This window comes from Eleginops maclovinus, chromosome 21, assembly GCF_036324505.1.
Source record: "Eleginops maclovinus isolate JMC-PN-2008 ecotype Puerto Natales chromosome 21, JC_Emac_rtc_rv5, whole genome shotgun sequence".
NCBI classification, from domain to species: Eukaryota; Metazoa; Chordata; class Actinopteri; order Perciformes; family Eleginopidae; genus Eleginops; species Eleginops maclovinus.
Window position 1 is genome coordinate 14,422,809 of NC_086369.1, and position 24,621 is coordinate 14,447,429.

Sequence of the window (24,621 nt, forward strand, 5' to 3'; positions counted from 1 at the left end):
GGTTTTATTGCATGTAGACGGAGGAGAAGGCTGAAAAGGGAATGTGATTGAAGGGACGCAGTCAGGAGTGGGAGCTCCAGTGGCATGCTCAAGGTAAAGAGTGCCATCTATTGACCGAGTCAGGGAGTGCTCCTTTTGTCTACCAACAAAAGGGCTGCTGCCTTGTCTAAAAGCAAGCAGTGCAACACTTTCTGCCTCTGAAAAGCATTTAGTGACTCTGTGGCGGAGTTCGTTTGGCTTTGAAGGCTCACATATTCCCTCTCATGCTGACGAGAATAAATAACCTTGGTGTGCTGGAGCATGTCAAGTACTATCTATCCTCATGTTACATATTTCTTTCTTTGCATACAATAAAAACAACCTCCTGTGCTATCTGACTTTAGATCTCAAATGCAAATGTATCCTGTGGCCATTTAAACGAGACTTACTCTCTAATGAATGCAGAATATCAGTCGCTGATGTGAACTGTTGCTCTTTATCTCACACTTTTCTGTCCGTCCTCTCTCTCTCCTGCTCAGAGGAGGAGTTGGCAGCCCGTACAGAGGAGGCGAGGCGGATGGAGGGGTGCCTGAATGAGGGAAAGCTAGCAGAGGGGAAAATAAGGTAAGAAGGGAAAAGAGGGGGAGAGAGGGAGCTTCCTCTGTTATCCCATTTCCCATCGTCCCCTGTGTAAGCACAGTAATCAAAAACATTTAGTCTTTTATAAGTGCGTTGCACAGTAGGCTGTACATGTGTTGAACAGAACTGCCCTCAGCTCTAAACATTGTTTAAGAGAGTCAACAACTTTCTGTTCCGTCATACATTATAATTCCCAAGGATTTAGACATCCCAAAGCTAAACTAAAATGATCTGTTCCTGATTTAGTTCAACAAAATGTGTATCGATGGGACACGGTAGGTAAGCAGATGTTAGGTCGTGGGGTTCAGAGTTCAGAGGCGGGACCCTTGGTTGACCCCTGTGTGTTACCAGAGCTGCGGTGATGACATCAGCACGCATGTATCACCCAGTAGACTGTGTGTTTGTGTGTGTCTGTTTGCGTGTGCATAGTTGTGGTTGTGGCTTTGGCTCCGACATGACCTCACTGCAACGGTCGCCGTCTTTGGGAGTTTTTGTGGAACATTTTTTGAACTCCGCACAGAGACTTTATAGGTTACTTTCTGAATGATTGCGTTTTATTCCCAATGTTAGGTGATGAATGGGACAACAATTGCTGTTTTCTGCATATTATATATCCATTTGCAGAATCATGCTGTTTATCGTTAACCCGGTATTATCTAATAAGTGCAAAGACATGAAAGGTTTTTAAGCAACAACACCATACTAATGGCTTCCATCTGTGCTGTGGGAAATCCCCTCCTTTCTCCACAGGATGCCTCCTCTCTTTCTTCCCTTTCTCTCTCCCTCGCTGTTCATCCTATCATGTGTTCTCTCCACGGACCAATCCATCACGCATTCTCTTTCCTTTTTGTTTTGGCCGCTCTGCTTCAGCTTTTACTACCCCTGAGTTACTCTGTTTCTATCAGTTTAACTTCAGTGCTCCAACATTATAATCCCGTGTGTTGAGACGCAGACGGAGAGTCAACTCTAGAAGTTGTTCATATATTCTTTTGTTAATCATTTAAAAAGACAATATATTGAAATAGGTTTGCTGGGTATCCCTCACAGCTGGTAAAATTGACTTCCTCGTATCATTTTATGATGAATACAGGATGTTTATTTGAGAAAAGCCTTTGTCCACTTTCCAATAAAGATATTTAAGCTTTCAAATACATTTATGAGCTGAAATTATTTGTTAAATTATTTTGAAAGTAAACTGACCCCCTAAAGCTTTTTAAATGATGGATAATTGGCACATTTTGGACACATACATAATAGACCAGTTGATTAACAGAGGGAACAATCGGTAGGTAAATCAATAATAAAATCATAATAGTTGCTCCCTTAAAAAAAAGCTGAATCCCTCAACTGAAAAAATAAATAAATGATGTATAGGAGGAGACTAGCAGATATTGTTCATGTTTTGGTGTTTTATTATGTGTCAATTTAACACCAATTCCAATAAAAGCTAAATTAAACGCTGACTTTGTGCTCTCTCCCTGCACAGTCATTCTTGCTCTAACTGTAAAATCTATAGAGTATCAACTGTCTCAAAACTTTTCCTTCTACCAGCCCCAAATCTTTTTTACTATTAATAAACTTGTAGGCTTTTATATTTGCTCTTAGAGGTGTGGGTCAAGAGTGGGGGCGGGTTGTTTTGGTGCGTGTGTTTATGTGTGTGTGAAGGTTGGCGGGGGTGTTGAGGCTCGCTGAGCGGCCGGAGCGGGGCTGTGGAGGGAGGTTTGTGGAAATGGTAATCATTTGTCGTATTGATCTCGCTGTAGCCAGGGCAGCTGGCACACACACAAACTGGCTCGCACACATGTACACACACACACACACACACACACACACACACACACACACACACACACTTGCAGACACTAACTGACTCACATACACACAGACGCACAGTTGCGTGGCAGGAATAGACCCCCTCATATTGATCCCCTTCACATTCCCTTAGCTCGGCTGCCACACACACACACACACACACACACACACACACACACACACACATACACACACACACACACACACACACACTTTCTGGGCCTAAGTTAAACACTCCTATATATCTGGATTTTAAAAAAGCAAAACGTATATTTTTAAATCCAAGATTTTAGGGTTTGCTTTTTGTTATAAATAAAAGTGAAAGTATATTTTACTTAAAAAATGAATTTATTTTGGTGACAATCAATTATTAATGAACCTACTTTTAGGGCACATTTGAATGAGTTATATTGTACACTTTATATATTTTAATTGATCAATTTAATTAAAATATATGTCTTTGTTAATATGTTGGTTCAGTTTATTAAGCAAGATGCATTTATATTTTTGCTATCCTAATACCATTACGTGGAACCTGGTGAGAAAATAAATGCTCTATTTATTTAGTTTTAAGCTAAATTTTTCGGCATGTGTGTGCAGGTCTATGGCTGTGAGTCTGGAGACGGAGCTGGTGGAGCTCAGGAGGAATCTTCAGCATGCTGTCGATCACAAACTGGAGGCAGAGCAAGAGAGGCAGGAAGCAAAGGAACAGGTAAATAAATACACACCACACCTGAGTGACATCGTTTTTAAATTATCTTTGCAAAGTTTAAATTGAACCATTGAGATCCTGTCAGTAATCACAGAAAGGGTTCCCAGTTGTACCACTTAATATCATGTAAATATAATCCTTCTGCCAGTTACTGCACTGGTTTCTGCAGCTGCCCTTTTTATACTTGGGGTGAAAATAAGCCAGCCAGTTCTACTGTACTGAATCAACACAAACACACTTTTGTTAAGGTTTCCTCTCCTCCCATGCCCTCCAAGGTCTTCCTCTCCTCTCCTCCTGTTCTCTCTCCCTACACCCCCGCCCTTACCTTTTTGATGATTAGTGGCATATATCCGGTGCTAGAGCCCGGATTATCTTGTCCAAGAGAAGGAGGGGTGTATGCGGGACCTAAACCTGGCAAGGTGATTTGGAGCGTTAATTCCTGGGTGTAATATTCCCTCATATTCCCTAATGTTCTGGCTGGGAGCGGAGGAGGGGGGGTGTCTCAGGGGAGAGCGGTTGTCAGAGCTGAGCCGCCGCCGTACAAAGGCAGAATGGATAATTAAGGGTAAAGCCAGGACAGGGAACTGATGTTCATTTAGATTCTACAAACTTTGAATTCCTTCTTTAGCTGCCGTGCACAGTGCTCTCTCGGATCCTGATTTTGCATTTTGTTCAAATTATTCTTAAAGTTCTTCCTCTGTCGCTCACTCCTTCTTTCTCACATGTCTTCCTCTCTCTCCGTCTCTTTCTCTTGCTGTTCTTCACCGTACTCTTTTTTTCACTCTGTCCTTGTGAATAATGCAGCCCACATAGCGTGGCTCTGCTTTTTTCTCTTAACTTTCGTGCACCAGGGTTTGACAATAGTGATAGCCCAAGGCCAGTGAGACTCTGACTTAGGCCAGCTGATTGGTCAGTCAGTAGCCAGGCCAGTGAAGAGAAAAGCCTTTCATCTCTGCCTTTACTGGCCGTCTTTTCTGTATTGTATTATTTCTGATTAAACATACATTCTATGGATTAAAGGTATGGCAGCACATTTCACAGGTGTGTAAAGTCTTGCATGAAGAAGACTACCTGTGTTTGAACATAAAGTTCAACTCTGTCTCTTTTCTTTACAGACTAACAGTTTCCTTTGGCTGAGATGAGGCTGGTTACACTGTTCATGTGGTTAAACATTTCTTTTATATATATCACAACGCACAAAACATATATTGTATGATTGTCGAGGAAGACTTGACTACAGAGTAAGCAGACCGACTGCATCATTATATCTAGCAGACCATAATGTTCTCCATATTCTGATATCACTTTCTTCATGAATAGGAAAAAGCTTACTCCCCCAAATGTCAAATTATTCCTTGATGATGATCAGTATTTATTTTTATTGTTGACTTATTTTTACCTCCATTTCCTGCTAATTTGTACTCCTAACACACTACGTTTCAGGGTGAAACTACATTTACTTACCCTCATAGTAGCTTATTAAATATAAAACTGCATGATATCCTAAAATAATATAACGCGGTATTCGACGTAGTTATCAACCTGGTATTTCAACAAATAAATGAAATTGGCTTAACACTAACAAATCACAACATTGTAATTTTTAAAAACAGGACAATATCATCAAAGAATTCATAACAAGTCATTTTACTTTTGAAACTTATGAACATTTTGTGGACAATACTTCTGTACTTCTACTTGGGTAAAAGCTGGAATTCAGTACTTTTACTTGTAATGGATTACTGTTAGACCATAGTATTTCTAATTGTACTATAACTAAAGTATCTGAGTACTTCTTCCACCTCTACTTTGTATGCACTGTTTATACATACATATTTTATAAAGCTGTAAAATCCATTCCATAACTGTTATTAATCACCAAAAACAAGGATTTCATTCCTACGGTTAGTCAACGCGTCTGCATGTTTTCACCGCACGGCTCACGCACTCCTGCACAGCATCCAACATTTCCCCTCTTTGCCTTCTCTCCGTCTTCCATCATGTCAACAACAGACGAGCTTCTCCATGCATTTGACTCCAAACAGTGTTTAAACATCAGTGTGATGGCCATTCTGACTACGACTCCTTCATTAGGTCCCAATCTGTGTTATTGAGCAGCAGAAGATGAATTATCTGCCGGTGAAAAAAATCAAAGGGTTTGAAATGGTAAATGGTACACTACAGTGGCCTATAGAGGGAAATCTATATTACAAATTGCCTCGGTGCACAGTAGCTGAACCTCAGATAGCTCTGTGTTTCTCTGTGTGCATGTCTTTGTATACACAGTGTGTGTGTGTGTGTGTGTGTGTGTGTGTGTGTGTGTGTGTGTGTGTGTTACATCCTGTTTTTTCCGGGTCTGTTTATGCATGTTCATTTTAAGTTTCCCTTCTGATATGAAGAAAGGTATTTGCATGTTATCTGCCACTCCTTTCTTCCTTGCTTGCGTGTGTTGCCTTTCAGCATGCACAAACACACACACACACACACACATACACACACACACACACACACACACACACACACACACACACACACTTTTTTCTCGATCATGTCCCTCTGCATGAGTCCAGTTCAAATACGAGTTGTGGTAAACATGAGGCATGTTTTTGTGACTGATCAGACTCTCCCTCTCTCCTTTCCACCCCCTTTTCTTTCTCTCTGCCACACACACATACACACACACACACACAATCACAGTCATTAGGGTGTTTACCTCGACTTCTTAAGCATAGAGCAAAAGATTTCAAACAGCCTTAATGAGAATTTGCAGAATAGTTTTCAGCTAAAGTTTATGAGAATTTGTACTCCTCAAACTTTTGCTACTATTGAAGTCCTCCTATAGAAATACAATTAGCAGTAGCTTTTAATCCTTTTGAGTCAACAGCGTGCCTCCAGACACAAACTCTTTAATTATCCTTCAGAATGGAAGCGTAGTAAATCACAATAGCTCCACGTTTTAATCTTCACAGCAGTTTGACATGGGAGTCAAATGACATTTTCTACATGTCATTCACCACTACAGCTACGACTTAGCTTCTGAATGTTGCCATCATCTAATCAAACACTATAAGGGTCTGATTTTATTTGAAATGTGGCTGACTTTTACCAACATGAGTGTGTATTTTATTGGATATACTAGGAAGAGCGCTACTATCTGTTGATTCATCTCACACGCTATACCTGATAGCAACCCCAAGACCTAGCCTGATTAGCTTCAAATGACCTGCACTAGATCACACCTCTGAGACCCACATTCCGATTTTGTATATTTCAGTTTTTTGCCTTGTGAATCATCATTTTTTAAAGTATAATCAAGTTTTACACATCCCAGAAATCAGCAGAACCTCAGGTAATGTTAAGTGTCACTCATTAAAGACTTCTATACACTATAATAGGGCAAATCTAAAAACGCTTCTTGAATTTTTAACTTATTTCATAAAAACAGAGCTGCTAACTATAATATTGAAAAAAAAAAAACACTCAACACAGAAAGTTGCCCACATTTGTTGGGATTGTGCCAGAAGCTTCTAACTTCTTCTGTTCAGGACCATTCTCATGAACAGTGTTCTTTGTGCCAGGAATGTTTCTCCTGCTAATTGTTATGTCTAAACAGGATGTAGATCATGGCACTTCCTGTCCACAGTCGCACACAGGGGCACCTGCCATGCTTTGAACCAGAATGGGGTATTCATGGTGTGAGTGTTGTGTCTCACAGCACACATTTCCCAGTGGAGAATGTGGCTGCTGAAACAGACACTCCGATTGGCTGTGAAGGCATTCAATCAGGTTGTCGGCATGTCTCAAACTGCTGAGAAGTTATGACGCTCTGAAGACGACGTGATATTTGGGAGCGTATACGCTCCCGTGGGTCTCAGAGGGTTAAGACACACGCAAGCACACACACACACACACACACACACACACACACACACACACACACACACAAAGGTCTGATGATGGAGATAAGGACGGACAAATGAAGCTCATTTCTTTAGTTGATGAATAAAGAGAAGTGGTTCAATTGTCTGACTGTTTAACCATGGAATGGCCTTCGTATTGGTTCGATGTGTGTGCGTGCATGCGTGTCCTTGTGTCCCGTCACACACAGTTCATTAAGCTATGCTTGTGTAATTCATCTGAAGGCTGTCAAGTTGTCCTTCTTCACCTAAAGAAGCCGTTGGTCTGTTTTCTCCGTGAATGGATGCGGATGAAACTTCAAAGTTGCTGTTTGGAAAAGTTCATTAGGTGCATTTAAGACATGATGCTTCAAAGTTAGCAAAAGAAAGAAGAGGAAGAAAGCAAAACTAAATGAGTTCTATCGGTATTCAAAGGTTGTTTCTCTTTTGTTCTTAGGTCTCCTTTAGCTAAGTTTTATTGATGTATTTTAAATATAAAATGTTGGATTAGTGGAACGCTCTGTTCTTCAGGCGCTCAAAGCCTGTATTTATCATGGGAGTTTCAGAAAGAAACCAAGGCTAAAACATATCAATTGTTCAAAGTTCAACTTCAAAGTGTTGCTTTTGTACATGTATACCTGCGTGTTTTGTGTTACTTTGGTCATGGAAAGTTATAAGTGAAATTCAGTCTTTTCACACCACGCTAGACACTCATCTAACAACTCGTTAACTAAACGAAAGCATTGTAGTAATTGTAATTATTCAAGGCTAACCTTTCATCATCTCATCTATGTGACAAGTTTTACTCTTTCAAAAATCCTCTTCAAACACTCCAGAAAAGCTCCGTAACACTGGCCTATTCAAACTTGATCTCAGTCTCTGAGCCAAACAATAAAGGCTAGTGAACATCATTGATATGATTTGATATTATGGAGGAATGGAAAACCTAGTAAAGTGCCTTCCTTTTTCATTTGAAGCAACGTTCTGTTGCTTTCTTGTGAGAATTTTTTTAAGTAGATAATCATGTCGTACAACATGTCGTTGAGTTTTGGTCCCTTAATCAGAATCAGTAAAAGGTTTATTGCCAAGTAGGTTTCTGTTTCTGATTCTAATGTACTTCAACACCAACTGGAGGCTTCCTAAATTATGTTTATGCAAAAAATCGTTTCCTACAATTTAATGTTACGTTTTATAAATAAATGCAACCTGCCACTACAGATTATTTTACTTTGTAAGTGTTTAAATAATAACAGGGCTGGCAGTTGTTTTGTCTTACTGCATCAGCTCATCACAAAAAAATACAGCAATATTAAAAAACTAAATTGGTTCCTTTTGTGTTGCTGCTGTCAGCTAAGGCCGGTCACTAAAACATGCCACAGTCCTCTAAATGGGAATGTCTCACATCCCGGACTCATGTTTAACTTTATTTTCCAGAGTTTCCCAACAGATATTACAGTTTTAAAGCAGCAAAACATTATTTACATCCCACTTTAACACCTAAGAACTCATTAGAGATAGAGTAGACATGATACATGACATGATAACTGAATTTAATACAGTACCAAAAACATTGGGTTCCTTACTTTGACCATTTCACATGGATTCTTATATAAAACATCCCTTACAAAAATGAGTTAAAGCTTATCCCCAATTCTATAGTGTTTCAAATGTACAATGAGTCTTCTTATAGCTTTGTATTATTAAAGTTAAAGCTCAGTTCATAATTACAGTGCTTTAACCAGAATATAACACATGATAGAAGTGTGACACAGAGCTTCTCCTAAATAAAATGCATTGTAACATTGGCAGTATTATGATTCATACAGGAACTGTGTGACCAAAGGCAAGGTAACGAAAATTGCTGATCTGTGTAAGAGCTCTATGCGTAGAAGTTCCTCACCTTTCAGTCTTATAGACACATTTCAGTGTGCTCATGGAAAGCGGATTTTCTCTGATTTATTAAAAGGATTCCTCGTAAGATGCGGGACCTTCATCTAGCTGGGAAGTGTCTGAGGAACCTTTACCGAGCCTGGTAATGTAGTTCTGCTCATGCAGGCTAGATGCAGAGATAGGGGACTTGAATAATGTCCGCCACTGATAAACAACCCAGCAGCATGCGTAGGAGAGTGTGTGATGAAAGGACTCGGGGAGAGGAGCGAGGCCATGCGGCAGCAGACGAGGGTAATTAAAGAAGCCATCATCAGCATCATTAATATGCTAGATCTGCTGTGGCCCACTGACTAGTCTAATGGAGAACATGTCATCATCGTCACCATTAGGGAGAGTGGGACACACACAAACACACGCACACACGGTCTTAATGTTGGGTCACGCCATGATTATCACCATTAAGCCTAGAGTGAGAAGACCTGCTCAGGAAACCACATTCTCTCCTACTGTCACACGCGCACACACGCATACACACACACACACACACACACGCCTGTAGATCTTTAATTCAGACCCTGTGAGTGATAAGTATGCATATTTAAGTGATGTCAGGCCTGTTGGGTCTTTTAATTAGACAGAATGAATGAATGTTTTATAAAAACGTGTTTAACAATAAATGTGTTCATTAATTTGATGAGAGGATGTGCTCTGATGAGCTGAGTGGAACAGAGTAATGGCTCATATTCAGCTCTGGTGGTTTGATGGTTATGGTAGCAACAAGCAGGCTGTCTGCTTCTGATTAGATCCTCATCCTCCTATTCCTCACAGAGAAAAGTTAACTTTGAGTTATGTCTATCCCTTGGACAGCACGGTCTGTTTTAGTGAGAATGCACTTTTGTCCTGGACAGCTAATGTGCAATGTGATACTAGTCCACTGCTCCATAGAGAATATAAAAGATGGAAAATCCATTAAGTCTCCACAATTTCTTTCTTCTCTGTCTGCAGGTACGCTTTGTGCAATCTCTTTCTGAACTTATACATCAGAATGAACTTCAAACCACAGCTTGTATGTATTGTGAATGTGGGTTGGACTGAGCTTCATTTTGATAGAATAAACCATCAAAATGATAAATACTATTGCAGCGGATCAGAAATCCTTCCCCAGCTCTGCACTAGTCCCCAGCACAGCCCTGACAGAACCAGTGGTATCGCCCAACTTGGTTATAAGTGTGTCCCAAATGCATTTCGTTGCCCCTTTTAGCCCCCATCATCTGCTAAAATATTTGTGCAACAAAACCAATCTAAATGTTAAGCAGGTGTGCTACTTTACTCCTCCCCCCTCGCGTGCAATCGCACCTCCTTTGTCCCCTTTTTCTCTAAATGTCCTCACACTCTCCCCCTTTTCCTCACACACCCGTCCACTGCCTCCCCTGACACCGGTGGAAACAGAGTGATGGTGCGTAATTTAGTCCTAATCACAACATCAGACTTGTGGCGCGATTTACATCCCTCCGCCCGTCAGGAGGGAGATGTTAATGTGAGACCAAAGGTAATTACTGTCATTACAGCACACACCCCGCCAATGTGAGCGTGTGTGTGTGTTCAGATGCATTTAGGTGTGCCACTTTTTGAGTGGTTCAGTTTGATATTTGTGTGTATATAATTAATATTGTAGTATTAGCGTGTGGGTTTGATCCACAGCAACATCAGGAATGAAATCACAGGTGGCCAATAATATTTATTATCCTATTCGTTCCAGTTTGCTCCACAGAATGGAATGATTGGCTCGACTTAATTTCGTAGTTGCCCCAGTTTTTCATGTTGCAAGGTCCTTAACCTGAGTCTTATTAAAAGTGTAGTTCTTCGTCACGTTGTGCGATGTAGGTCATCAGATATGTGTCTTCTTCATGACCTCCTTTCATATCTAAGGCAGCCTATTCAGTTGGCAATTTGAGTGTCCATTTCTTTTATGATGGCTTATTTGTTTGCTGCAAAAGAACACGAGTTGTGTTACCTTTCAGTTGTTGCATGAATTCCTCTCATAGACCATGCTACAAATATGACTTTACAACTATGTGCCGACTCCCTGTAGCTCAGGGTGGTGTGTGGTGCGGATAGATAAAGTTGTAAATAATCCAAAATATGTTGTTTTCACTCTGACCTTGAGGTGCACAAGCCGTAGTTCTGTACAGTTGGTGTGGCCCAAAGCAGGTTGTGTTATAAATTGATGTTTTGTTGATTCAGAACAATCGATAGATCAACAAACCAGACTTAGTGAAGTCCACATTTATTTTATTTAACCCTGTGGTGTTATCCAGATAAACATCCACAATTTAGCTATAGGATTCACACACACACACACACACACACACACACACACACACACACACACACACAGAACATGATTCAGCTTACACAGCAGCTGATATTTCAGACATTTTGGGTTAATCATATGGCATTTTCTGGGTACCTAAACGATGGCCCACATATCGGAAACTTTCGTGTGGTCGTCAAAGTCTTCATGGGAAGATGGTGCAGTGTATCAAGGTGTTTCCATGGCGATAAGGGTAATGTGTCGGGGTCCCGAGAGTTGAGGTCTGGAAAGGTCCTGACTGATAAGCAGAGAATGAGAAGTCAGCAGTTTGGCCGGTGCCATCCCATCGCTGTGTTCACCCCTCGACCGACTCCCTTCTGCAATCTCGTCTTCAGTCCGCTCTCCCCCGTCCTCCCTCTCTCCTCCCTCTGCACCTGTTTTAAACTTCTACCTGTTATCTATACCTGTGTCTGCTAGTGCCATCTCTTTCATCCCCCATCATTCTCCCTTTAGCTAATTCTTCTGTTGTGTTGCTAATGCGCTCTATTTTTGACACGTATTTTCACCCTGTCCCTCCCTCACATCTAATAGTCTCACTTATCCATTTGATTCGCCATCATTTGTTTCACACCTTGAGTGTGGGTGTAGAGTAGCCAGTGTTAGACTTTAATACTTCCCTTGAGAGAAAGTCATATTTTGAAGCTGCTGACAGTAGATCCTTAGAGACTCTTTAAAGGCAGTGGATTAATTCATCTAAAATATTGCCTTAATTTGTATAAATTATGAAATCCTAAACATGCAAAGACAAAGAAAGGTTGCAGGAACAGCTTTCTATGAGACGTACAATGATGTCATGCAGGTTTCCTTCAGCTGTAGGATGCATATGAGGTAATACAACAACTACTGTGTATGAATGTTGGTCTTCCAGTTCCACCGTCATGAATCCAGTCAGAATAGATGAGGGATTTAGAAGTCATAAAATCTGTGAAAATATGTTTTACTTTTCTTGCTGTACATTTTGTTGTGTGACGTCTCACATTCTGATGGATTATGCTTGCCTGTGTATTACAGGGACACACACTGCAGGTGAAGCTGGAGGAGACGCGGTCCAGCAATGAAAACCTCCGCCATGAGAGCCAGCTGGTCCTCACTAATGTCAACCGCTGGATCAGTGAACAAAAGTATGACGACACTTTCACTCAATGTTTTGTTATTTCTCTTTCATTACACTTGTATATAGAAAAAGCTCCAGTAGGCTCGTTGATAATGTGTGTGTTTCCTTTTTTTTTGTTATAGTACCCCTACCAATTCCATATTATTATAAGTGTCAATACTTGTTTGTAGTGTGTCATATTTATAACATCTAGACGTGTTTATATAATACTGTTCATATCTCCTCAATTTAATGTTTATAATCCTGTTGATACCCATTAATATTTCCTAAGCTGTATATCCTTTAGCTTTTTTATAATACATATCAGATTTATATACTTATTTTATTCATATACATAGTGCTTCTCTTGCACTTGTGGTTAGATGCTAACTGCATTTTGTCGTGGTACTTTTATTCTGTGCAGTGACAAAACTGTTGAATGTAATCTACTCATATTTCTGCCAGAGATAGTGGCCGTAATACTGGCTGTTTTAACTTCACTTCTTTTAGGGCTTCCAACGAGAGCGTCTCTGCTCAGATGAAGGCCCAAAACAAGCTGCTGCTCATCCTCACTGAAGAGAAAGCGTGAGTTTATCAATGAGGGGAATAATGCTCCACCTTCACCTCCACCTTGTTGTGTGTAGTATGTTTAGGTGGACTCTGTCTGACATGCTCGCATCTGACAGTTATTCTGCATATCTGCGTCATCATGACTCACTCACACACACACACACACACACACTCACACACACACACTCACACACACACACACACATGCACACGCACACACACACGCACACACACACACACACACAGACAGGGGTGTGACATATTCCTCTTTCCGGAGATCAAAGCTGTCTAGCCGTCTCCTGTCATCCCACCCCCCCCCCCCCCCCCCCGCGGTGCCATGCCTCCCTCTGCCCCGCCCAGCAGCACCACCACCCTCTGTGTGACTGCTGCTTCCTCTCTCTCTTAACTTCCACTGTGTGTGTGTGTGTGTGTGTGTGTGTGTGTGTGTGTGTGTGTGTGTGTGTGTGTGTGTGTGTGTGTGTGTGTGTGTGTGTGTGTGTGTGTGTGTGTGTGTGTGTGTGTGTGTGTGTGTGTGTGTGTGTGTGTGTGTGTGCTGTGTGTGTGTGTGTGTGTGTTCTTACATTGCTGTTGTGTAGCGGTGGTAACAGGCTCCTCGAAACACAGGCTAGGTGAAGTTATAACATCAACAAAATAGGATATTCCTACTTCCCCTCGCATTAAATTAAGTAGTACAATAAAGATCGGACAAACAGCTTGTTTTTTAATAGTTCTGGATACTGACAATACAAATATTAAATACTGAAATAGCCACACGTGATAAATGGCTGCAGAAATATCTGGTTCCATTGTCATTGATCATGAAATGTGTGAGAGAGATAACATCTTCTGGAAACACAGACGCCATTTCTGTTGTTCGGTAGAATATCGTCTGCCATGTTAACAAGAGTCCCTTGATGATAATAGGTGTCTGTTGTTGTTTTTTCACCGGTGTTTATTTCTCTGTTTAACTCTGTCTCTGCATCTCCCCGGCTTTCGTCAGACATCTTCAGGGCGCTAATGACACGCTGAAGGCGGAGGTAAAGGGACTGAAAGAGGCGGCGGAGGAGAAGCACAGAGACACGGAGCATTTCAAGGTGAACAGGTGCAAAGTGGGAAAGCTATGAAGTACAAATAAAGAGTGTCGACCACAAACAGGTTTCATTTCATAATTGTTTCTAGGCCCGGACCCGAGACCAGGGCATCCGGCAAGACGGGAGAACGTGAGTCACCCATGCGTGTGTGTGCCAGTGTGTGTGTGAACATGTTACATTTGTGTGCATTCACCAGCTGATCAGAGCTTAGCATTCATATCCAACAAAAAGCCCACCATGTTTCACACACAATCTAGCCTGAACAAAGCTGATGATGATAATAACAGCAGGAGTGCCAAGTTGTGAATGAAACACCCCGCGGGCCCAGCCACCTGTGATTCCCTGCGCTTGTGTGTGGGTGTGTCTCTGAATCTGAATATGTTATTCACGCTGGGCCTTTAACAATGATTACACTCTAATCAAGAGCCCATCCTCTCCTGCTTTGCCACCCCCATGGCTGTCAAATATCATTCATCTGAAGAGAAGAGATATACTTGTTATGTTCGTTAAGGTAATTAAAGTGAATGTGGCACAGATGGGATTGGGTGTCACATGGAGGTGAGAAAGGAGGGTGGGAGAGGGTGTTTGTGGGGTGGGGGGGCACCAGTACTCCCCATACTCCCAGTGTGACCCTCTCAGGTCTCGCTCATTAACACCCCCCCCACCCTCACATCATGTTGAGCCCCTCCCTTCAAGAACCACCAGGCTCTGTTTCCAAAACGGATCAGATTTGTTTTGACTGGAGTAGCTTTCCAGGGCTATTCAAAGCTGTCAGTCATTTTAATGATATCATTAAGGGGCCGCGACAGAAAGATGAATCGCTTTTCTTTGTCTTTCCTTCATAATTGCGAATGAGCGAGGGGGGGGGGGGGGGTGGAGCGAGAGAGGCAGTTCATATAGACGTATGCATAAGAGGGGTTTTGATTGAGCGAATATAATAACATGGGACAAGATAAAAACAGTGAATGAAAGCCTCTCCCATACTGTCTCCCCATCCATTCTCTCTTCTTTATTATGAGGATTCCTCATTTATTTCATTTCATTATTGCCCCCCCCCCACATCCACCCCGTACACGCAGCTACCCCAAATGCCATATGTATGAAAATCATACATCCATACAGCAACAGATGTGTCATGATATTTGCATGGCAGCCATACATTGGATAAATCTCATTACTGGTGGCAAAGGGGATATCTGCGCTGTGTCTCCTCTGTCACTATCACTGGCAGCGATCAACACGGCGTGAAGGTTTTGTCATTAGATATGCCTTTATTAAAGAAATGTATTATGATCAAACGGCCTGCTGTTCCCCAGCAGCTGGAGTGTCACCGCTTCACTCTGTGGATGGCAGGGAAAGCCCACGGAGAGGTGAGGAAGATGTGGGAGAACAGAGAAACGTACATTGATAAAACAACCTCTTTTAGAGGTGTTAGCAAAGCTGTGTCAGACACAAATAAGAGAACATTACCAAGGATTCAAGGATGTACTTAAAAAGATTGAAGCAACAGCTGTTTTAATTATTATTTTCCACGTAAATCTAAGTCAGAAGTAGTCAACTTAATTATCATTTCTCTGTGTTTGTGGCACAAACATGGAGACCTAGATGCTGTTTCTCACAGTCCCTAAGAACAGCTTTAGGCTTGAGAATAAAACAGATACTAGCTTAAAAAGTTGCAAATCTCTTCCATTTTCTTAGACTTTTTAAAAAGCTGAGGCTCTTATCCAAAGCAACTCACAATAAGCGCTTTTAATCATGAAGATACAAACGTGTGATGTGTAGGCCTTCTGCTGTCCACCTCAAGGCACTATCTGAAGTATTGTTCTTGGAGATGAAGGTCAAGTTGTTTCTGAAATACATTCTCCAATGTGCTAAATAGAACATTGTTCTTTTTGCCAATCCTGCCTGTGGCTTTCCTGCCTTTCCCTCTATGTTGTCCCTCTGTGTTTTTAATAACAAGAGGAGGAATTAGCTCTGACATCAGCCCTAACAATGCTTAAATGTCTCCTGTTTGTGCAGAGCGGAGTTCATAAATGTTGTAAATCGATTGCACTGAAATGCAGATCAGAGAAAAGGCTTAGCGTGTTCTAAATAGCAATTTCACTAAAGTCTCCAATCAAATCTTTTAAATCTGTAAATAGTCTAAAATAATATCTGAAGACATGAAGATACAAGTGTTGGAAGCAGAGATCGATGCTGTCTGACTCAACCCGTGTGGGGGGTGGGGGCGCTCATAAAGCATCAGGCTTCATCAGCTGCACCATTAACAATGTGCTTCCAATTAAGAGCAGCCAGTGATCACAGCAGAGGATTTGTACAAACACAGAGAACTAAAGCGAGGCAGAAACAGAAAGAGGAGATAAGAAGGAGTCTGTGTGATAGGAGTCATGTCTTGCATAAAATTTGAGATGCAAGCCGTAAATAAGAGAGATGAGTGTGTGTTTGCAGCCATGTAGTTTATTGCCTGGTTTAGAGAGCATGGCAGCTTGGCTCTGACACTAATGACTGTAATTATACACACACTGATTGGGTTAGGCCGCTAATTACACACATCCATGTTTGCGTGTAAACACAGGAACACATGTTTACACAGGCGTCACGCCAAGCACCGAGCGCATCGCTGCCTTCTCACATCAGGAGCATAAATCTCACACAGTTGTCTCAGCGGCGGCGATGTTTCATGATCTGCTGAAGACCACATTACCATCGAGGGGAGGGTTTAAATCATGTGAAGAATCTGTGGCGCTTTGGATTTTAACGCCCGTGCTTAAACTTTACGCCTCCTGTTTTTACTTCGCTTTAGCAACTCTTCTTTTTGAGGCGTTTACGATATAAAAGATCAAAGGGACTTTCAGCATTTCTCCTTATTAATGTTCTTTGTGTCGTCAGCATGGGGTGAAATTAAGAGGATTTGAAAGGGTCAGTTGCAATTATGCTCAGTTTATGAATGTCATTTTCAGGAAATGAGGTTCCTTTAAGAAAATTAAAACATGCTTTCATTGGACAAGCTTGATTAGTTATTTGGTTAATAGGATTGAGTGATAAAGATGAAGTCAGTTGTGTTCATGCAACTCTTTTAATATTGATTCTCGTGGTGCAATTTCAGTTTGGACATATATGGACAAATGAATGAACACGGTGTCTATATAGAGGCTTGGTACTGCACATCGACGCAGATTGCATGTTAGTTCTACTGCACATTTTGTTTGGATTTGTTCTCTTGTTGATGAAATGGTTTTATACAGTAGCTCTGTGTTGTAACTCAAGGTTGCATCATTTTGCATAGACAACCATAAGAGAACCCTGAAGTATTACAGTGGAGTGTGTTTTAATGCAGTGGGGCTGCCATTAATGTTGTTATTGAGGTTTAACGCAGACGGCTACAAACCACAGCAGCTGAATTGTCCCGCTAATGAATCTCATAAAGTTTTCAGGCAAACATGTCAGTTCACATATTAGCATCTCCCTCAAGTGTCTCCTCAGATCTTAAATGTTTAAAGTTATCGCTAATAAGGCCAAAAGTTTGTGTGTGTGTGTGTGCGTGTGCGCGCGTGTGTCAGCTCACCCAGATCCACTGGAAAAGAAATAATGTCATTTATTAGCGTCTCCACGAGCGTGCGCGTCTTCTCAACTGAAGCAAAACGGGACTGTCTTTCCATCCGCTGCTCTGATAGGAAATCCCAGCTTGCTCTTTTACAAGAAAATTAACATTGGGGAGGTACGGTGGTACTTTAATGGGCTAAGAAGTCTTCAATAAAGTATTTAGAAGGTTTTTCCGAATGCTAACTGGACAGGTTCAGTGGGGCATGAAAGAAAGAGCGTAAAGCGGGGGCAGCAAGCGCTTCAGCCCGTACAGAGCACCATTATCCACCGTCGTTAATTTAATAGACATTCCTTAGTCGGCCCTGGGTCTGAAGACAGCAGACCCTAACATTTGTTTGTCATTTCCCAAAACGTTTTTAATAAACAGTTAAAATCTTAAATGGCTTCTTGTACTCTTAATGTTCCCTGGCTGCGGTTGTTTTGTTTTTGTTTCCTTTTATTTCCTGAATTACATGCGCTTTCATATATAATTTAATGATTTCTGGAACTCATTTGCTCACCCATCTTTGAGTTTAGTAATAAGTTATAATGAAGATGGTTATAATGAAGATGGTGTGCGCTAACTTCTTTATGCCCCAGATTCAGAGGACATTTGATTGGAGCTCTTCTGTCTTGCAAATGCATGTTGTGCAAAAATAGAGTTTAAAAGTTTACCCTGAATATTCATGATAAACTAGAAAAGCCAGTTTCAAACAGATACAGCAAAGTCAAGTATTTAATATTCTGCTTTTTTAAACTACAAAAGGTACTAAGATTTGCCTCAAAAGTCAATTTCTCATACATGTTTGTGCATATGCTTGTGTTACAGCATAGAAAAGCAGGGCTGCGTCGCTCAAAATCTCAGCAAAATCGAGGACATGCAGACCAGACTGCGAAGCAACCTGGAGGCCGTTGGAATGCTAAATCAACAAGTAAGAGTACGCACGCACACACACACACACACACACACACACACACACACACACACACACACACACACACACACCAGGTCCTGATAGTCCTTTTACCCGACAAACACACACCCACACACCGGCCCACCTGCTGTTGAGCTCACACAGAAGAGGAAGCTTTCATGCGTCCAACTTCAAACGCACACGCGCGCACTTACACACAGGCGCGCACAGACATCCATTTCCTCTTCCTACGATAAAAGTTAAAAGTCAGCGGCGGGGTGGGGGGGGGTGGCGTGTAGGGAAGGAGGGACAAATCGTATCGGGAAAAAGCAGTGACGATTCTTTCCACTGGTAAATGATTTCCCTTTCATGAGACTGAGAGAGGGATGTATATCAATACAGCCGTGCTGATCTCACCCTGACAGCATAGGGAAATGGCCCGCTGTGATAAAACAATGTGGGGGGGGGGAACACAGAGGAATATTCTAAGGAAAAGCTGACATTCTTTTTTTTTTACTTCACAAGAGTCAACAAATCACTGAAGGAGAGACAAATCAAAAGTACTCCTCAGCCCCCTCAGTTCTCCAATACTCCAGGGCCTGGGGAGCGGCTCACCCGACTTTTGTTAGTTTGCACGATGGCCCGCTGATTGACGGGCTACGACAAAAGCCGGTACTTGTTGACGTTTTTAATGTCATTTCAGGGAAAAGAAAAGAGCGTTAGCTGCGCGTGTGACGCAGAGGAAAGAGAGGAGCGTTGTTTAACAGGTCAGGTGTGTAATAGCACCTCTTAATCTCCAGTGTGAATCATTACACACATCGATCCAACATCCTACAAACATACAAGCGCACTTGGAAAAGGATGGGATGTAGACGGTTCATTTACACCAGCTTGTTCCCCTCACTGGACTCACAGATATCAAAGAAGAAGCTGAATGGAATGTCTCAGTTTATCTATGAGAACGGTGTGTGGTTATAAATCAGGCCTGTGTCTCTGCTTTGGATCAGTCTCATTTACTCATAGTCACAAACTGGCTCAGTGCTGTTGCTTCCCCAGTCGCCCACAGGCGCACATTAACACGCAGCGAACAACACGCGCATGCATGATTTACATCCGACTGTCAAGCTAATTTCATGCAAACTTTTGAAATGTCACACGAAATTAGATCCGAGTTAAGTGATTTTCCATCAACTGGGATGAAGATGAACATCAGAGGGAAAAACCGAGAATCTTTCAAGACTTGATTAGCATTAAGCGGGCTGTTATTGTGCTTTAGCACCAGCTCATGTCCAGGTTATTTCATGCTTTCATGCAAAGATGAAAAAGAGATGCTTTCTTCCAGTACACCCTCCACTACAAGCAGCTGCAGGGAGAGATGGATCGACAGGTATTGCAGGGTATTTCCACATTTCATTTCAGTGGGCAAATCATCCTACGACAAGACTACTTAAACCTTAGTATTGTCCTCGGGTCGATTTTCACCATTTCTATATGATTTTATTTTGGAATGAGGGATTATTTCATCTCAAATAAAAACAAAAAAGTCTATAAATGTTGTTTTTAAAATATATGGATCGTTCCATGCTCAATCTTTGCTAGAAAAAGGAAAAATGCCTACTTTCATAGAATTGTAGGTGTTTATTTGAATTGATTGCATCGTTTCATTATGTGCTGCTATCACATTGTTTTATTTTGTGTAAACAAGGCCTACTAACCATACACGAGTAAAACTTGGTAATGAATTAAAATGAAGTTGTCTAAAAATGTTTGACGCAGATTAGCATGATGATTTATACGCTTTAAAAACAGACAAACCAGCAGGAAAGAAAGTTGAAAATAAACCACGTTTCCAAACTTTTCTGCCAACGAAACAAAAATCACTCTATTTACCTTTTCCAGCTCAGTCATTTTCACAATCTATTTAGAAATATTTGAATGGAAACCCAGAAGTGCAAACACTCTCACGCACTAGTAATACCCCCCCCCCCCCCCCCCCCCCCGCTTCTGGGTCTTTCTGCCTGTCTCTTCCTCCCCCCTCTCCCCCACTAACACACTTCCTTTTCATCTGAACGTTTGCCCACCAGTTCACCCGCAATATGTGAAGGTTGAAGAGACAAGCTGTGATTTTTAATTTCACCCCCCTCCTCTGCAATTAGAAAAGCATCCAGAGCGACCAAAGACGGGGAAAATTAAACAGGTCCCCTTGAATACACGGTTAATTACAAATGTCAAACTCTGTGTTTCTCATGTGGAAACTCCATTGCTCTTGGCGTGACAGAAATGAGCGCGTTGCAGGATGTTTGCCTGTTGAAGATAGTAAATACTCCTTAAGCGTCTTAGGATAGTTTTTGACACATCGACATGTCATTGGCTCGTTGAGGGTTAAGCCTAAGACTTTGCTATTTCCACTCATGAGATGTAATACATTTGCTCAGATTTATTGAGTGTGTGTGTGTGTGTGTGTGTGTGTGTGTGTGTGTGTGTGTGTGTGTGTGTGTGTGTGTGTGTGTGTGTGTGTGTGTGTGTGTGTGTGTGTGTGTGTGTGTGTGTGTGTGTGTGTGTGTGTGTGTGTGTGTGTGTGTGTGTGTGTGTGCGGTGCGCGTGCGGTGTCTGGAAAGGGTAATGTTAGCAGAACCATCCGGAAATGTGTCTGTCTCATCTCCGTTTGTGTTTTTCTCTCCCTCTATGACACACACACACACACACACACACACACACATGGCCAGACATGTCGATGTGACATCATTCTGGAACCACAAAAGACACACACACTTAAAAAAACAGATGTGAATAAGTGCAACTGTCATTACCTGACGTGTCTTTTTGTTCCTTCATCCTATAATTTGTTATTTTTCTCTTCCTCCGTAGCTAAAAATACATTATTTCAAATCTCTTATTGGCTTTTATCTGCCTTATTACAATTTTTAGACTGGCCCATTTGCATATAATTACCACACATGTACATTTTTTCTTGCATTCAAAGACATGTTTTGACTCGCACACCTCCCTGCCTTTAACCAAATGTCCCTGTCAAAAAAAAATGAAACACCCTCAATTTAGCTCGTCTGTAATTGTGTTTCGGGGAGCCCAATCATGTTCTGACGATGTGCGATTTGTTTTGAGTCACGGATGATTTTGTGTCAAATCGACCTCTAATGATCGCTCAAATTGGTTGTTTTCATGTAGAAATTTACACCGTCGCATGACTCCTACTGGCAAACGGTTTCAAACTGTGAACACAATACTCTCCTGAAAAACCCCGCACAATTTTCCACCGGCATTTCCGTTTCAACAGGCATGAAAGCAACTGTGAAAGATGAATTAAGCACATAATGGGATGTCAGCTACTTCATCAACCTGATAGCTGTTGACTTCTGTTGGTTGATATTTATTGGCATCTTCCAAATTAAGTTTTTTGATTTGCTTGATTTAGATGAAGTGGGATGTTTACATGTTGAAACTTCAGAAGTGTCGTCGGTGTGTTTCTAAAGTCACACATGAAGATTTCCTTTCAAACTATTATTATTATCTGTTTGAACATGACTCCTCCATATGTCTCTCTGAGTGTCTCCTTCTTTCTCTCTCCAGTTAACCTCCCTCAGCAGGGAGAACCAGCGGTTGCGTAGGCAGCTGGAGGAGGAGAAGTCTAAGCGTAGACAAGTGGACCTCCCTCCTCCTCCCCCCTCCCAGCAGACCTCCTACATCCACCTCCCCCTCAGCGCCCGCCCACATCCTCGCTCCACCTCCCTCCGCCTTCCTCCTCCTCTGGGCCCGGACACAGTGACAGGGGACATTGATGGGATTCTAACCCACACCAAGGTGAGCGGCGCCCGGCTAGGGAGAGCAGGTGAGTCCCAGGCTTTGGGGGAGGCGTTCAGGATCAGGCTCCCCGCCTCTCTGGGTGGCGCTTGGTCTGGGAGGACAAGCAGAGATCTGAACAAATGAAGCCCCCTGAAGACTTTGACCTGTCGTGACTTCCTGACCCGCAGCTCCTCACCAGGGAGTGCCGTCGGTTTGAGGTTAATGTCCTGCAGGTCAAAGTCAAGTCCCAGGGTGCTTTTTGCCTGAGGGGGGCTCCAGAACCGGGGAATGAAGGAATTCCCTCAAATCATCAGAAATCAAACATGTCTCTACTGCTGAAGAGGTTCAGTTCAAGAGCAATCACATTAGAGATTTAAAATAGGACACTAAAGTGATGCAAACCTTAAAATGCTGCAATGATGTGAGCCATCGCAGCTAATAACGTTAGCAATCATGTCCTAAAATACTCTTCTTTTGCAACAAAACTGTAGCACTAAGCACCTAAAAACATTCCCCTGCACTTGTTTGAAAATCCAGACACTTCTGATGAACTATACTCAATGTATTTCAACTAAAACAAATGAATAAGACTCACTGGAAACCCTTCAGTGCAGATGAATGTGTCTTACACTGGAGAAGAGTTTACGGCACATCATCAGGATCCACAGACGCCGCTCAGATGGCAGTAACACACTCTCTGATTACTGTGCAGCTGTGCGCCATGTGTCCTGCATCTACTGCGGTGAATGTGGCCGTACGTCTTTATGCAAGTACATTATGTGTCTGCGTGCTTCTGCCTCTCCGCCTGTGGGGGAGTGTGTGCTCGTGAGTGATTGAGTATATTAGTTGTTTATTTTAGTAGATGTTGTTTTATGTTTTGTTTTGTACTTCAAAAAATATTTATTGATTTCTGTCTTGTCGCTCTGTTGGGAGCCCATGTGTTGTAACGACGGGAAAATAAAAACAGATACATTTGGAAGCGATCGTACATTCCTCCCAAAATTGATTTCATAATACTGACGATAAATCTACAGGCTAGCAATGCTACATGTTCATGTTGCATGATGACAGTTTTACAAGACAGCTGATACACAAAGATTAGGCAACCCGCTAAAAATGTAATGATTTGAATGTGATTTTGATGAAGATACAACAATTTGTCCTGCCATCTTTCCATGAGCATCTCAAAGTGACTGTAGGCTCTTTGTGTTTGCAGTCAAACATATACTTGAACAAGAGCAGTGTTCCAACAAGCAACGACAAAGAGAGCAGCATGCAAATATCTTATCAGCAGGAGCATTATTATACTGTGATAATGAGAATACTGGGGAAAGCAGGTTTCAGGCCACAATCCTCCTCCTGCCGTCTCCCCCCACCTGTCTCCCAAACCCCCTTTTTTTTTTACATACACAGCTGTTGTATAGCCGGTCAGGATGTCGTACGTTTTAATGATTGCGAGTAGAACTGCATGTCCTTGTTAGCTTCCTCATTTGCCATGTCACACTCAAAAATACCCGTCTTTTATGTGCAAACACACAAGCGTGCACCCACTCACACATTTATATTCTTTCACAAACACACACACACACACACAAACGGCACAGTCATTAAAAATGAAACCACAGGCTTTTTGAAAACTCGGAGGACTGAGGGAAAAGTCAGCGGCGCAGCGGTGAAAAGAGTCCCCCTGGAAACAATGAGGAGAATGATCATTTGTTGTTCTTGAAAAACCCGGTGAGGTTTCACAGAGGTTAAGCTTCCCTTTGATGTGTTTTTAACTCGTTTCAGCTCTGTGGAGGGATTAGTCAGCCTCTCTCACACACACACACACACACACACACACACACACACACACACACACACACACACACACACACACACACACACACAAGCACATACAGGCTCTTAATTTCAACACCATGAGCTCTTCTCTCACAAAAGCGGAAAGCACAGAACAGGCTCCTTCCTAACCTAATTTCATCAAATGAGAGTGGGTGGTACTTCACCCTGTATGTGTGGTCCCTTGGAAATCTGTGGTAAACCAGAAAAATATTGCAAGTCAGTATTTTTCCTTTTTATCCCAAATTAGCGTCAGGCTGTTTGTGAAAAGTTTGGGCCCTCGACCGCGAGAGAGACGCAGAAAGAGAGACGGGGTTGCAGTTCATCACGGCACTCATTACAGTGTTTACGAGGCATTATCTGATCCCTATTTCAAGATACAAATGATTGGTGTGTGTGTGTGTGTGTGTGTGTGTGTGTGTGTGTGTG

At 42.0% G+C, this 24,621-nt stretch overlaps 1 protein-coding gene across 1 annotated transcript in view; it reads left to right on the forward strand.

The window, feature by feature from the left end:
* The window catches only part of LOC134884195 (trichohyalin-like), an 85,663-nt gene extending 62,447 nt beyond the window's left edge, over positions 1 to 23,216 (forward strand). Inside the window, exons 19-26 of the mRNA XM_063912901.1 lie at positions 519 to 603; positions 3,031 to 3,142; positions 12,314 to 12,423; positions 12,906 to 12,980; positions 13,966 to 14,059; positions 14,145 to 14,185; positions 18,468 to 18,570; positions 22,141 to 23,216. Of these exons, the coding sequence (XP_063768971.1) occupies positions 519 to 603; positions 3,031 to 3,142; positions 12,314 to 12,423; positions 12,906 to 12,980; positions 13,966 to 14,059; positions 14,145 to 14,185; positions 18,468 to 18,570; positions 22,141 to 22,497 (977 nt within the window). The 3' untranslated portion in view covers positions 22,498 to 23,216. The remainder of the gene's footprint in view (positions 1 to 518; positions 604 to 3,030; positions 3,143 to 12,313; positions 12,424 to 12,905; positions 12,981 to 13,965; positions 14,060 to 14,144; positions 14,186 to 18,467; positions 18,571 to 22,140) is intronic.
* Positions 23,217 to 24,621: the final 1,405 nt, after the last annotated feature.